This window comes from Dermochelys coriacea, chromosome 14, assembly GCF_009764565.3.
Source record: "Dermochelys coriacea isolate rDerCor1 chromosome 14, rDerCor1.pri.v4, whole genome shotgun sequence".
NCBI lineage: Eukaryota > Metazoa > Chordata > Testudines > Dermochelyidae > Dermochelys > Dermochelys coriacea.
In genome coordinates, this window is record NC_050081.1 from 19,342,615 (window position 1) to 19,355,606 (window position 12,992).

The window sequence follows — 12,992 nt, forward strand, 5'->3', positions numbered from 1 at the left end:
CTTTCGTGAGCTACAGCTCACTTCATTGGATGCATTAGAGAGTTGCATTTTAAAAAAAAAACAACTTCTTCATCACTGCATCTTTCACTTTGCTTCAATTCATCCTTGCCAGAACCAGTTCTTCCCTGGAACCCCATATCATGAGCTGGCATGGAGGCATGTGGAAAGACATTTGCTCCCATTCTGCATTATGGAGCAGTCAGTAGATGGTGGCACATTGACATGATAAAATGTAGCAGCTCTATACATTGTGTGCAGACTCTTATATGGATCTCTTAATCTAGGGAACTCTGGTAACAACCTCATGTAGGCTCAAAAGAAGCATCTAACAGTGCATCAATTCCATCAACCCATTGGTCACCCAGTTGCAAAAATATAAATTTAAGGGGAACACATGGAGTAAATAACCCATTTTGTCCTGTTTACCCTGGTGCCTGGGCTTTTCTAAACAAGTTTGACTCAACTCTAGACATTAAGTGAAATTCACAGTTAGTATTAATGATCCTAACTCTACTAAATTTATTAGAGCATAAGCTTTCGTGAGCTACAGCTCACTTCATCGGATGCATTTCCACAAGTACTCCTTTTCTTTTTGCGAATACAGACTAACATGGCTGCTACTCTGAAACCTAACTCTACTGACTCCAGTTGAGCTGCAGCTGTATAAGCAAGTGGCCCAAGAATTGATGATTATGATACATTTATTTTATTTGCTGATGTTTATTCAAGTGCCAAGACCCCTTAGCTGCAGCTTTTCCTGGGAAGAAATCCCCATTGGCAGAAACCTCTGAGAATGACAGATTCAAACCCATGACACTGAATAATTACAATGCAGAGACATCAGAACAGAAATATCACAAACTGTTCTGCGGATCTCCAGAGACTGCAAACTCCTAAGTAGAAGAGGCAAGAAACAGGATGAAAGTCTGGCTTTTTTGGAGGATTTTGTAAGCTTTTGGAATCCTCTCTCACTGGAGAGGGCTGTTTCATGTTCTCTTTCTTCTTTTCCCCACACTCTGTGTCTCCATGATGCAGCTTGAGATGAGGAGAAAAGTGTAAAAGAGAAAGACGCAGATGATGAAAGGGATATAACAGCAGGTGAGAAGGTTGGATTTATACACACACCCTACCTCACAGGAGTGTTGTCAGGTTTGATGGTGTTTTACACTGAGATTTCAAGATACAATGCACTACCCAAGAGCTATTATTACTGCTTCATGATTTCTAGAGTTGGCCCAATGAGTTCATTGTTTCTGAAGCATGGGTTTGATCTGAAACTCACTGAAGTCAAAGGAAAGATTCCCACAGATTTCAATGGGCTTTGAATCAGGTCTAAATAGTGAGGCTTGACCAGGAACCATTTATTTAACAAGAGGAAATCCCTTTCTCTCCTCACACATATTAAATGTATTTACCTTGACTTTGCAACAATTAAGTATAAACTACTCCTACAGAGACGGAGTAAAGGCTGTGAAAGAGACATCCCTGTTCTATGTGAGCTGTAGCTCACGAAAGCTTATGCTCAAATAAATTTGTTACTCTCTAAGGTGCCACAAGTACTCCTTTTCTTTTTGCGAATACAGACTAACACGGCTGCTACTCTGAAACCTAGATTGTTTTGTTCACTTGAGCAATGATGGATCAAGTAGCAAAAGCAGCAGTGTCTACCCAGGGTATTCTGCTTCCAGAACGCCAGCTAACTACCAGGGAGTTCAAGTTTCCAGATCAAACCTGCTTCTTTGCCTGGCACTGCAATTCACACAGTTTGGAGCAGAGACCTGTTAATGGTTTGGCATAGATTGCTCTCTATATACTGATGTACTGTGTAACAGAAAGCCTCTCCAATAGCCAGTATTTTGCCTCCCTTGCACCACCTTGGGTGGCAAAAGAGGTTGATTGATGCCTTTCAATGTATTGTCCTGAATCTAGAGGGGGTTTTCCAAATCTCGCTGTAATGGTGTTGGGGAGGGGTGTTGAGCCTCTACAGGAAATGGCTTGAGGTTATTACTATTAGTAGTATCATGGTTGCGCCTAAGACCCTGAATGAAATGAAATTAGGTCCCCATCCTGCTAGGCAGATAGTAAGAGTGAATCCCCTTGCACAATCTAAATAGACAAGTCAGATAAAGGAAATATTTTCATCCCCATTTTACCCATTGGGAGCTGAGATAGAGAGATCAAGTGACTCGCCCAAGGTTCGATAGGGAGCCCATGGCAGAAGTACAATCAAACCCAGATCTCCTGAGTCCCAGTCCAGTGCCTTAATCCCAAGAACATCAGTCCTTTCGCAGGCTGGCTCTATTCTTTGAAATTCTTCACATCACTATTCCCTCTGCCCAAAAGGCATGAAAGCTATACTCTCCATCAACGGCAGTGGGGTGAGATCTGTTTTCAGACGCTCCATTACAAGGACAAGATCCTACAAACACCTACGACTAAGCCATAGTACTTATTGCTCCATGTGGTCTGAGTCAGACTATATACAGCTGTAAGCGCTGTGCTCAGCTCTAAGGATTGACGTGCTCTACACATGGTAGTACACCCTATAGACCAGATACACAGCTGGTGTACACTCGTGTAGCTCCTTGGACTTCAACAGAGCTACACCAGTTTGCACCAGCTGAGAATCTGACCTTCTTCTCATCTGTTTCTACTCTAAAGCTACAAAGCACTTATGAAGTTGAGTATTTTGCGTCTTGAGCCTACAGGTTCAGGGCTGAGAGATGGATCTGGGGAGCCTCAGCTGGCGGCATGTGCTCAGGGACCTCGCCAGCTCAGCCTCTGGACATCTCTGAAGATGTCTCGAATGCCTTTGACCCTTGCCCTGCCGTTGTGTAGAGAGCTGTCTGAGCTCTCAGCACAAACCGAGCACTTTTAATTTCCCAGGTATTGTGTGTGGTGATTGGCTAATTTGTCAGTGCAGTACGTTCACTTCCTGTTAAATCAGAAACTGACAGATGGATCCCAAGACCAGCCTTTAAGGTCTGTGATGACACAAGGACATGAATGGGGGAGGGGTTCGTCCATCCATCCACTGCTCCTTTAGAGCTTGTGGTGTCCCACCTGTCTGAAATCTAGGCATGAAAATCCTGCAAGATGATCTCTCCAGCAAAGCAGAATTACAAGGTCCTTAGTCTGTGGTGCCCGGTGGGAGCTATGTACTGCCAGGTGGAAGATTCAGGCTTGATACACCTTGAGTCAAGATATGTCACTGCTTCTGCTGAGACAGGAAGCCTGCAGCTACAGCAGCATGTACAGCTGACCATATAAGGGAACAACTTTGCTGGATCTGAAAGAAATCCCATTCAATCCTCCTCGTTCAGAAGGCTGGAGGGTGCACTGTAGGGCTTAAATAAACATGGGACACCAACATTTAAAGTGTGTGTGGTGGAGGGAGAGAGGGAAATGGCAAATGACACAACCTCTTATCCTAGGCATGTAATTCATCCTAAATATGAATCAAAACCAACAGGATCCTACTTAAAAAATGGCCATGGCATTCAAGCCCCAACCCAGGAGTGATTCCTCTTTTCTAGCTGTGAAGCCTGTCAAACCTGAATAGAGGAATCAAAGACTGTTTCCAATTTACAAAGGCTATGGCCTTCAGCTTCCCAAATTACACACACTCGCCTTCCACCTGTAGATAATGAAGTAGCAGCTATTAGCTGAGTAATCCAGTGCAGTTACAAAAATGACCTGGGACATGACTGCTCATTCCTTTCCCATCATGTACATCACTGCTACTCTTTTCCGAATGAATAGATTAGTAGTTAAGAAATTCTAATAAGTAGGCTCTAAGTACCTGAAAAAATCATTACCTCTCAAAATGGACAATCAATAAAATGGAAGGTCAAGTTACAGTTTAAGCAAAAAGAAAAGGAGTACTTGTGGCACCTTAGAGACTAACAAATTTATTTGAGCATAAGCTTTCGTGAGCTACAGCTCACTTCATCGGATGCATTCGGTGGAAAATACAGTGGGGAGATTGATATACACAGAGAACATGAAACAATGGGTGTTACCAGACACACTGTAAAGAGAATGATCAGGTAAGGTGAGCTATTACCAGCAGAAGAGTGAGGAGATAATAGCTCACCTTACCTGATCACTCTCGTTACAGTGTGTATGGTAACACCCATTGTTTCATGTTCTCTGTGTATATAAATCTCCCCACTGTATTTTCCACTGAATGCATCCGATGAAGTGAGCTGTAGCTCACGAAAGCTTATGCTCAAATAAATTTGTTAGTCTCTAAGATGCCACGAGTCCTCCTTTTCTTTTTGCGGATACAGACTAACACGGCTGCTACTCTGAAACCTTACAGTTTAAGATGATTTTAACTGCACTGTATTTTTGTGCATGACCCAAGTACCTCAGTAGGAGAAGGTTAATAAATACAATAAAATAATAAATTAATATCAATTACTAATACTCTATATTTTAATGATTTTAAGAGATTACAAATAAAATCTGTGGGATTTCTTAGATTTAAAGTCCAGAAGAGACCATTAGGTCTGACCTCCTGTATAACATAGCCTACAGAATTTCACCAAGTTATTCCTCTATTGAGCCTAATAACTTATCCTTTAGTCAAACACATCTTCCAGAAAGGCATCCACAGTCCTAATTTATAGATTTCAAGAGACAGAAAATCCACCACTTGCCTGGGTAGCTTGTTCCAATAGTTAACAACTCTGACTGTTAAAAATATGTTCCTTAATTTTTGCCTTGTTTAAAGCAACAAGTGCAAACCTTCTTCATTTCTCTCTCCCGCAGTCCCACTCCTTACACTGACTAGTCAAGTCACTCTCAGACATGGTGGGCCCACTCCTGCAAAGTGCTGAGTACCATCAGCTCCCACTGGTGTGCAGGAGTTATACCCACAAGAGAAGACATGCATGTTTTTCCAAGGACCAGGTATTCCTCTGCTGTGAAATGACTGCAGAGAGCAAACTGCTCTTTATAAAAGCTTAACAGGAATGCCCTACGATCCGTGTGAGGCCTCCCACATGTTTCCCAGAACAAGCGCCTTGGGGATTCATTAGTGCTCAGCGTTGCTCAATTAAATATTCTTCCACTGAAACAAAAATACATCTAGAAAGCAGAAGCTTATTAACCACATTTTCAAGTTCTCTTTTTAGAACTAAATGTGGCTGCTGGGGTGTTAACACATCCTGGGGTGCAATCTCTGATCTCCGTAGCATGTGAAAAGAAAGGAGAATGTGGGGTCAAGAGGGGGAAAGCGTGTCACGATGCTGGTCTTTACCATCATGTCTGATCATCCAAAAAAACAGATAACGTGGCAGAGGAATGAATAGCTATTCTTTCCTATTTTGGCCATCTGTGCTGGCCGTTAAAATGAAGAATGGTGCCAAAGCAAAGACGACAGGTTCAAAACAAAAAGGATCGCAAAAATTTTATGCAACCTACTATTTGAGATGAATCTAGTTATGCCAAATCCTGATCTTCCTGGGGTCTGTGGCAAAACTCCTATTAACTTCAGGGCAACTAGCATTTGGCCTTATAAACAGTCTATTGAATTCCCAGCTGCTCAGCTGAGCTGCCAGGATGGCATGTAGCCTTGTACAGGGTGGATTCAGACTTTACAGTAGAGAGAATTTCTGTCTCAGTAACTGGATCTAAACTCTTTGGATACTGAAGGTGAACCAGTTAAAGCTAATCCCTGTCCAGCCGAACTGTATTGGAGAATCTGACTCTCCCCCAGCAGGATACAAATCACATTTAACCCAGCCACTGTATTCAAGGTAGTTTAAAAGTTGTATAGCTGTGAAGACACAGACACATATTTGCGGTTGCAGGAGCACAGCCTGATGCTGTGGCTTCTTGTCAGACTGTGTAGTAAATTACAGATGAGAATTCAATCAAATATTTTCATAGGGCCAAATCCTGGTCACATTGAAGTCAATGGGCGTTTTGCCACTTTGTAATAAGCTACAAAACTGAGCCGGGGGTTTTCACTAAAACATTTTCAGTTGTGGTCAAATAACATAAACAAACATGGGCATCATCTCAACAGGTTGGAGAGACAAGGAGGTTTTCAAAAGCACAAAGGACAGCGAGGCATCCAGTTCCCACCGGAAGTCAGTGGAAATTGGGGGCCTAATTCCCATTTTTGCCTTTGGAAAATCTCCCCTTTGAATATGGATGGCCCAAACCCACACCAGTCTTTAAACCAGGGCTGGAATCCAGACCTCCACCGGTTTTGCAGAACAAAACTACACCCTTGCCCATCTCTATTTTCAAAATCGTTTTATAAGTTTTTCTTATAAACCTCATTCATTCCTTTAGGTAGTTGAGAGTAACAAGATGAATCAGCTGTCACTTTAAAGCTCAGATTTCAATTTAGCTTGAATACTCCCTTGATATTGAAAGCAGATAGTGAACAAACAACATTTAAACCACCAACCATTTAAAACAAAATCGGTATGCTCTTTCAGCCACCTCAGGACTGTCCCTGCTATTGAAGCCTGGCCATCACTGTCAAGGTCTGTCTCTGAATATGCCCAGAATGATAGATACTTACTCGCTGAGAAATGTAAGTGCTACCTCTGTCTCGGTTTCTCTCTGTTGTTGTTGTTGTTCACAGGGTGATCTGCTCCAATTCATTTGGCTGACTTAAGGTAAAGCATTGAGCTGGCACTTGCCAAAGAAGGAAACGCTGGAAAGAAGAGGAAAATGGCAATAAAAAAGGCAAAGAAAAGCCCATGAAAGATCCACATCTTGGTCTAAATCTTGCTGTCACTCTTTTTTGGGGCGTTATGGCAGCATATGCCTTTGCTGGTGGCATAGTCAGTCTCACATGTAGAAATCTTACATATTCAAATCCATTTCTTCATAATTTATTTCTTTGAGCAAGAGAGGGATAAAAGGTTTAGGCTACTCAGCTTCTGTGGGTTTCCACTGCTCCACAACCTGGATCAAGATGTTAATTACTACCGACCCACATATCTCCACAGGCACCACGAATCGTTTCGCCCCTCAGTGCCTTGGTTTACTTCTTACTCACCTTTGCAAAGTCCTTTAAAAGTGAGTGCTAAATATTATTAAGATTTCACTTCTATGCACCCACACACTTGTATAATATGAAGTAATGTCCCGCTGGGCTGGCTCTCTGGGGAGCGCTCCAGGGAATTACATTCATGAAACTTCTTTGTGCCACCGTGAGTGAGGGCAGCTATACCCAGACTACATGCACACGTACGTTCTCTCATAAGGCTTGTCTACACAGTGGCACAGTGCAGACTATAGGAGTGTGAATTGCACAATGTGCTCATGAGTTGTGCTCTGACTGTCCTGTGTGTAGACCCCGCTGGTGCCTAGTTCGCACCGATGTAATTCTGTTTCAAACTGGACTGTTAATACGGAGCAGGTAGAATGCAACATGTTAGCGCACTCTACAATTCACACCCTTGTAGGCTGCATTACACCACTGTGTACACAATCTCATAGTGCACAGTATAGAGTCAAGTCACTGTGAACAATAAACACAACACACACGAGTCACTGGCAAGCAATCTTCCACCATGCTTTGCATTATTTACGCAGCCTTGAGAAGCACGTCAGACTGCATCCTGTCCAGCCAGCCATTTCATGTTACCACGGGTGTGTGCGTTTCTCCCCCCCTCCGCCCCAGAACCTGCAACATATACTTTGCAAATACTCTGCTCATCCAACACACAAGTCCTGCAAACTCAAGTTTTCTTCATCTGATCGTCTTGATAGTATCAGGTATCACTCCGATGATATTGCAAATTTGGCAAATTACCTCCTCGTTAGTCATATGCATAGTATAGCTAACATGCAGCAATCCCCTGTAGTAGTTCAGTTCAAAGGCAGAAAACCTCTTAGGATATGTCTACACAGAAAAAAAACAAAAAACAAAACTCGTGGCTCAGGCTGCGGGACTGTTTCATTGCTGTGTAGACTTCTGGAGTCGGGCTGGAGCCTGAGCTCTAGGACCCTGTGTGGTGGGAGGGTCCCAGACTTATATGGACTTAGATGTCACCATTGTCTTTGTCGTTTCATGTGATATCTTTAGAGCTAACTTCTCTGCTTCCAGTGCTGCTCTTTCTAGAGCAGGATGGTGGTGACCAATCCCAGGCATGTGGCTTTAGCAGTTCAGTTGTGTCAGGATGATGAATGCATAAAGCTAGGTCAGGCTATGCCCACTCACTCACAGTATGTTCTTGGGCAAGTCATTACTCCTAGAGGAATTCTGCACCAAAAAATTAAAAATTCTGCACACAATATTTTAAAATTCTGCATATTTTATTTGTCAAAATAACACAATATAATCACGCTGGTTTCAATTATTTTGGTAATTTATTTAAACTAAGTACAATGAATGGAGAATGGGAGTGGGGAGCATAGGAGGAAATCCCCAAACCCCCTCTGCCTAATAGTAGTGAAGCTAGTATTGATCCTTTACTTATAGTTATTAGTCAACAAATATATGCAGCCATATGGGGGAATTCCCTAAGAACAATGGGAACAATTCACGAAGCAGACAGGCTGCTACATTCTGCTTTGTCCAAGGGGACAAAGCCTGCCTGATGCCTACCTCCTCAGAAACACCCCAAAGCCCTGCCCCTCCACACCGAGCGTGCTGCAATAGTGAGCGAGAGAGATAGAGTGTCTCTCTCTCACTTGCACAACTGCTCAGCCCTATCCCCTGATCGTGATTTACATCTCTACCGGGTGCCCAAACCAACCTGTCCGCACTGCTGGAGAGGGGCACATGACCGCCCTTGCAGCTTCCCTTTGCTTCCCCATCAGAAGTCATTTTTCTGCAGAGAAGCAAAGAAATCTGTGGGGGCCATGAATCCTGCAAACGCGCAATGATGCAGAATTCCCCCAGGAGTAAAGTCATGCCTGCACAGGGATGCTGGAACAATTTGTATAGTGGCGGTGCTGAGAGCCATTGACCGAAACTGTAAACCCTGTATATCAGGAGTGGGCCCATGCGGCCCATCAGACCTTTTAATCTGGCCCTCAGCTTCTGCCGGGGAGCGAGGCTGGGGGCTTGCTCCACTCCACGCAGCTCCTGGGAAGCAGCCAGCATGACCCCCTTCCGGCTCCTATATAGTACACAAAGGTGCAGCCAGGCAGCTCTGCACACTGCCCCATCCACAGGTGTTGCCCCCGCAGCTCCCATTGGCCACGGTTCCCAGCCAATGGGAGCTGCGGGGGTGGTGCAGTGGACAGGGCAGCGCACGCAGAACCGCCTGGCCATGGCTCTGTGTAGGAGCCAGAGTGGGAGACATGCTTCCGGGAGCTGCTTGAGCTAAGCACTACCCAGAGCCTGCCCCCCTGAGCCTCCCCCCTGTGCCCCAATCCCCTGCCCCAGCCCGGATCCCCCTCCTGCCTGCTGAACCCCTCAATCCCAGCCCAGAGCCCCCTCTTGTACCCCAAACCCTCATGCCCAGCCCCACCCCAGAGCCTGCACCCACAGCCAGAGCCCTCACCCCCCACCATGCTCCAACAGCCTGCCCCATCCCTGATCCCCCTCCCACCCTCTGAACCCCTCAGTCCCAGCCTGGAGCACCCCCCTTCACCCCTCATCCCCAGTCCCACCCCAGAGCCCACACCCCCAGCCGGAGCCCTCACCTCCTCTCACACCCCTACTTCCAATTTTGTGAGCATTCATGGCCTATCATACAATTTCCATACCCCAATGTGGCCCTCAGGCCAAAAAGTTTGCCCACCCCTGCTGTATATGATGGAAACCACTTGAAGCCAGAGGGTACAGCAACACCCCTGGTTCCAGCACCTATGTGCCTTCACAAAGGGATTAATGATCTTTCCTTTCCTGGTGGGTGTCTTTGTGAAACTAAATGCTTAAGACCCTGATTCTCCCTTGTGCCAAGATCAACTTATTGTGGGGGGGAAGGGGAGGGCAGCAGCCAGGGAGGTGGTTACGCCTATCTCATTCTCAACCTGGTCCAGCTCCAGTGTAATTTACAGAATCACAGGGCTGGAAGGTATCTCCAGGAGTCACCTGTTCTAGGGGGGCAAGGAAACCTAAAACCATCCTTGGCAGGTGTTTTTCCAACCTGTTCTTAACAACCTCCAATGAGCCAACCAGCCAGGTGAGCTGCTCCACTGCCTCACTAGCCTTCTAAATAAGAAGACTTCCTTAACATCTCAACCTAGCTAACCCTCCCTTGTTGCTGATTTGAAGACTGTTAGGTCTCCCCTCAAGACTACTGCACATGCCCTCACAGATCAGGTTTTCTAAACCCCTTGCCATGTTGTCACTCCTTTCCTCCTCCAGAGGGGCTGCTCCCACGTTCAGTTCCCAGCTGGCAGGGCAGGCCCTGTCTGCAGCCCTCTCCCAAGAGCCCCTGTGGGGCAGGCCTAGGAAGCTCAGATGGCTTCACACCCGGAGGGGTCATTCTCACCTGGCCACTCCATCCGCTCCTTTGCCCACCCCAGAGGGGCAGGGGCGGGGTTTGTAAAACACTCTGCCCAGGGTTTGTCACTGGGCTCCCGGTGGCCTCATTCCCGGGCCCAGAGGAGGATGCAGCCTGCGATCTGTGCCGCTGGCTCTGCCCATTGCAGGGATCCAAACCCCCGAGGTCCGCCCCGCTGCCCCTCAGCACCCTTCCTGCCTGCCCCCGGCCCGGCCATTTCGGCCCCGGGGTGACCCGGGCACGCCCAGACACACGCACCCAGCTCACCCCCACCACGAGCCGAGCGTCCGACGGCCACATCCTCCCGCCGCCTCCCCCCGCCCCAGCCGCGGCGTTCGCAGCCCGGAGCCACTCGCCGCCCGCCCGTCCCCGGCAGCGGCTGGGGGCCGGAGCCCTGCCCCTCGCCAAGCGGCTCGGCCGGCTGGGGCTCGCCCCCGGGCTGCAGAGGGTCCCGCTGGGCGCTGGAAGGGGGCTCGGAGGCGGCTCCCCGCACCGGAGCCTCCCGTCCCGGCTGAGCAGCTGCGCCGGGGAGCGCGCCAGGCGGGGCGCAGCGGCCCGGGCGATGCCCGCCGCCGGAGGCCGCCTGCCCTGAGCCCTTATGGAGCCCAACCTCACCGCCGGCGGGGCAGCCAACGCGTCCGGCCGGGCGGCGGGCTCGGGCGGCGGCGAGCTGCTCGTCACCTCCGCCTTCGGCGCGGTGCTGTCCTGCATGTGCGTGGCCGGCGTGGCGGGGAACCTGTACACCCTGGCGGTGATGTGCCACGCCGCGCGCTGCGCCGCCCCCATGTACGGCTCCATCATCAGCCTGGCGCTGGCCGACCTGCTCTACCTCTCCACCATCCCCTTCGTCGTCTGCACCTACCTGGCGCAGGACTGGTACTTCGGGGACCTGGGCTGCCGCGTGCTGCTCAGCCTGGACCTGCTCACCATGCACGCCAGCATCTTCACCCTCACCCTCATGTGCGCCGAGCGCTACCGGGCCGTCGCCCGGCCCCTGGACAGCCTCAAGCGCTCCCGGGGCTACCGCAAAGCCGCGGCCGGCGCCGTGTGGTCCGTCTCCCTGCTGCTCGCCCTGCCCATGATGCTGATGGTCACGCTGACCGAGGCGGCCCAGGCCGGGGGCAAGGTGAAGCGGATGTGCGCCCCGACCTGGAGCGCCGACGCCTACAGGACCTACCTGACCGTGCTCTTCAGCACCAGCATCATGGCCCCGGGGGTGATCATCGGCTACCTGTACGCGCGCCTGGCCAGGACCTACCTGGAGTCCCAGAGGAACCCGCCCCACAAGGAGGGCAAGAGGTCCCCCCGGCAGAAGGTGCTGATCATGGTCTTCAGCATCGTGCTGGTCTTCTGGGCTTGCTTCCTGCCCTTCTGGGTCTGGCAGCTGGTGCGCCTCTACCACAGCTCCCTGCAGTTGACTTCTGAGACCCAAAAGTGCATTAACTACCTGGTGACCTGCCTGACCTACAGCAACAGCTGCATCAACCCCTTCCTCTACACCCTGCTCACCAAGAACTACCGGGAGTACCTGCGCAACAGGCACCGCAGCTTCCACCGCTTCACCTCCTCCTTCCGCAAGCGGAGCTCCAACCTGCAGCGCTCCTGGGGAAGGGCCATGTCCTCCAGCAACCCGTATGACTACGGCTCGGAGTCCCTGGGCATGGCCACGCTGAAGGACAAGTGAGGAGGGAGAGGGGCTCCAGACAGGTGGGAACCAGAGGAATGTCTGTCCAAGGTAAGCGTTAAGGGCCCCATAAAGCCAAGGTACCGCTGGGAACTGGCTCTCTGGGTACTTCCTTACATCTTGGGCAAACTCCTTCCAAGCTTTGTCTAGCTCCCGCTCCGCACTTGTTTTACTTTGGTTCTGTGGTACTACAATGATGCCCAGGCTCCAGGACTAGAAACCTGGCAGTCTGAAATCTCCCTTGTCCTGTCCATAGTACTGTTAACTGTTCAGAATGTGTCTCAGGAAACTTTTAAAGACCCTTTCCTATTTCATCGTAAACTTCAACTCTCTTTTATACAGTAGAGTGTTCTTCTGCACTTTGATCAAACTCTTCTCATAAGTGGGGAAAGGCTGTATGGGTACATTCATTGTGGCGACGTGGCCAACCCCAGTCATGACAAGCTCATGGGCCAAGCCCTCTGGCATCATGAGATTGTCTTAAAAATCAGGTGAAATTGAATGAGAAAACATTTGGGGTTCTTTTTATTGGTCTCCTGGTTGTTGCTGCTGCTGTTGGGTTTTGTTTTTCGTTTTCTTCCTTAGGGATCGGATTTTCAAGCTTTTCTATAAAAAAGAAAAGGAGTACTTGTGGCACCTTGACAGGTTTCAGAGTAGCAGCCGTGTTAGTCTGTATTCGCAAAAAGAAAAGGAGGACTTGTGGCACCTTAGAGACTAACAAATTTATTTGAGCATAAGCTTTCGTGAGCTACATCCGATGAAGTGAGCTGTAGCTCACGAAAACTTATGCTCAAATAAATTTGTTAGTCTCTAAGGTGCCACAAGGACTCCTTTTCTTTTTGTGGCACCTTAGAGACTAACAAAAAGGTGCCACA

The 12,992-nt window shown here is 48.5% G+C and overlaps 1 protein-coding gene across 1 annotated transcript; it reads left to right on the top strand.

Annotated features, from left to right (window-relative positions):
• The first annotated feature begins 10,772 nt into the window (after positions 1-10,772).
• Positions 10,773-12,718, top strand: LOC119842826 (urotensin-2 receptor-like). Its single transcript, XM_038371497.2, has one exon. The coding sequence runs from the start codon at positions 11,032-11,034 to the stop codon at positions 12,115-12,117; it is 1,086 nt and encodes a 361-aa protein (XP_038227425.1). The 5' UTR covers positions 10,773-11,031; the 3' UTR covers positions 12,118-12,718.
• The last annotated feature ends 274 nt before the right edge of the window (positions 12,719-12,992 follow it).

Excerpts from the sequence above, each read along its gene's own strand:
- LOC119842826 (XM_038371497.2), top strand. The coding sequence starts at position 11,032 with ATGGAGCCCAACCTCACCGCCGGCGGGGCAGCCAACGCGTCCGGCCGG.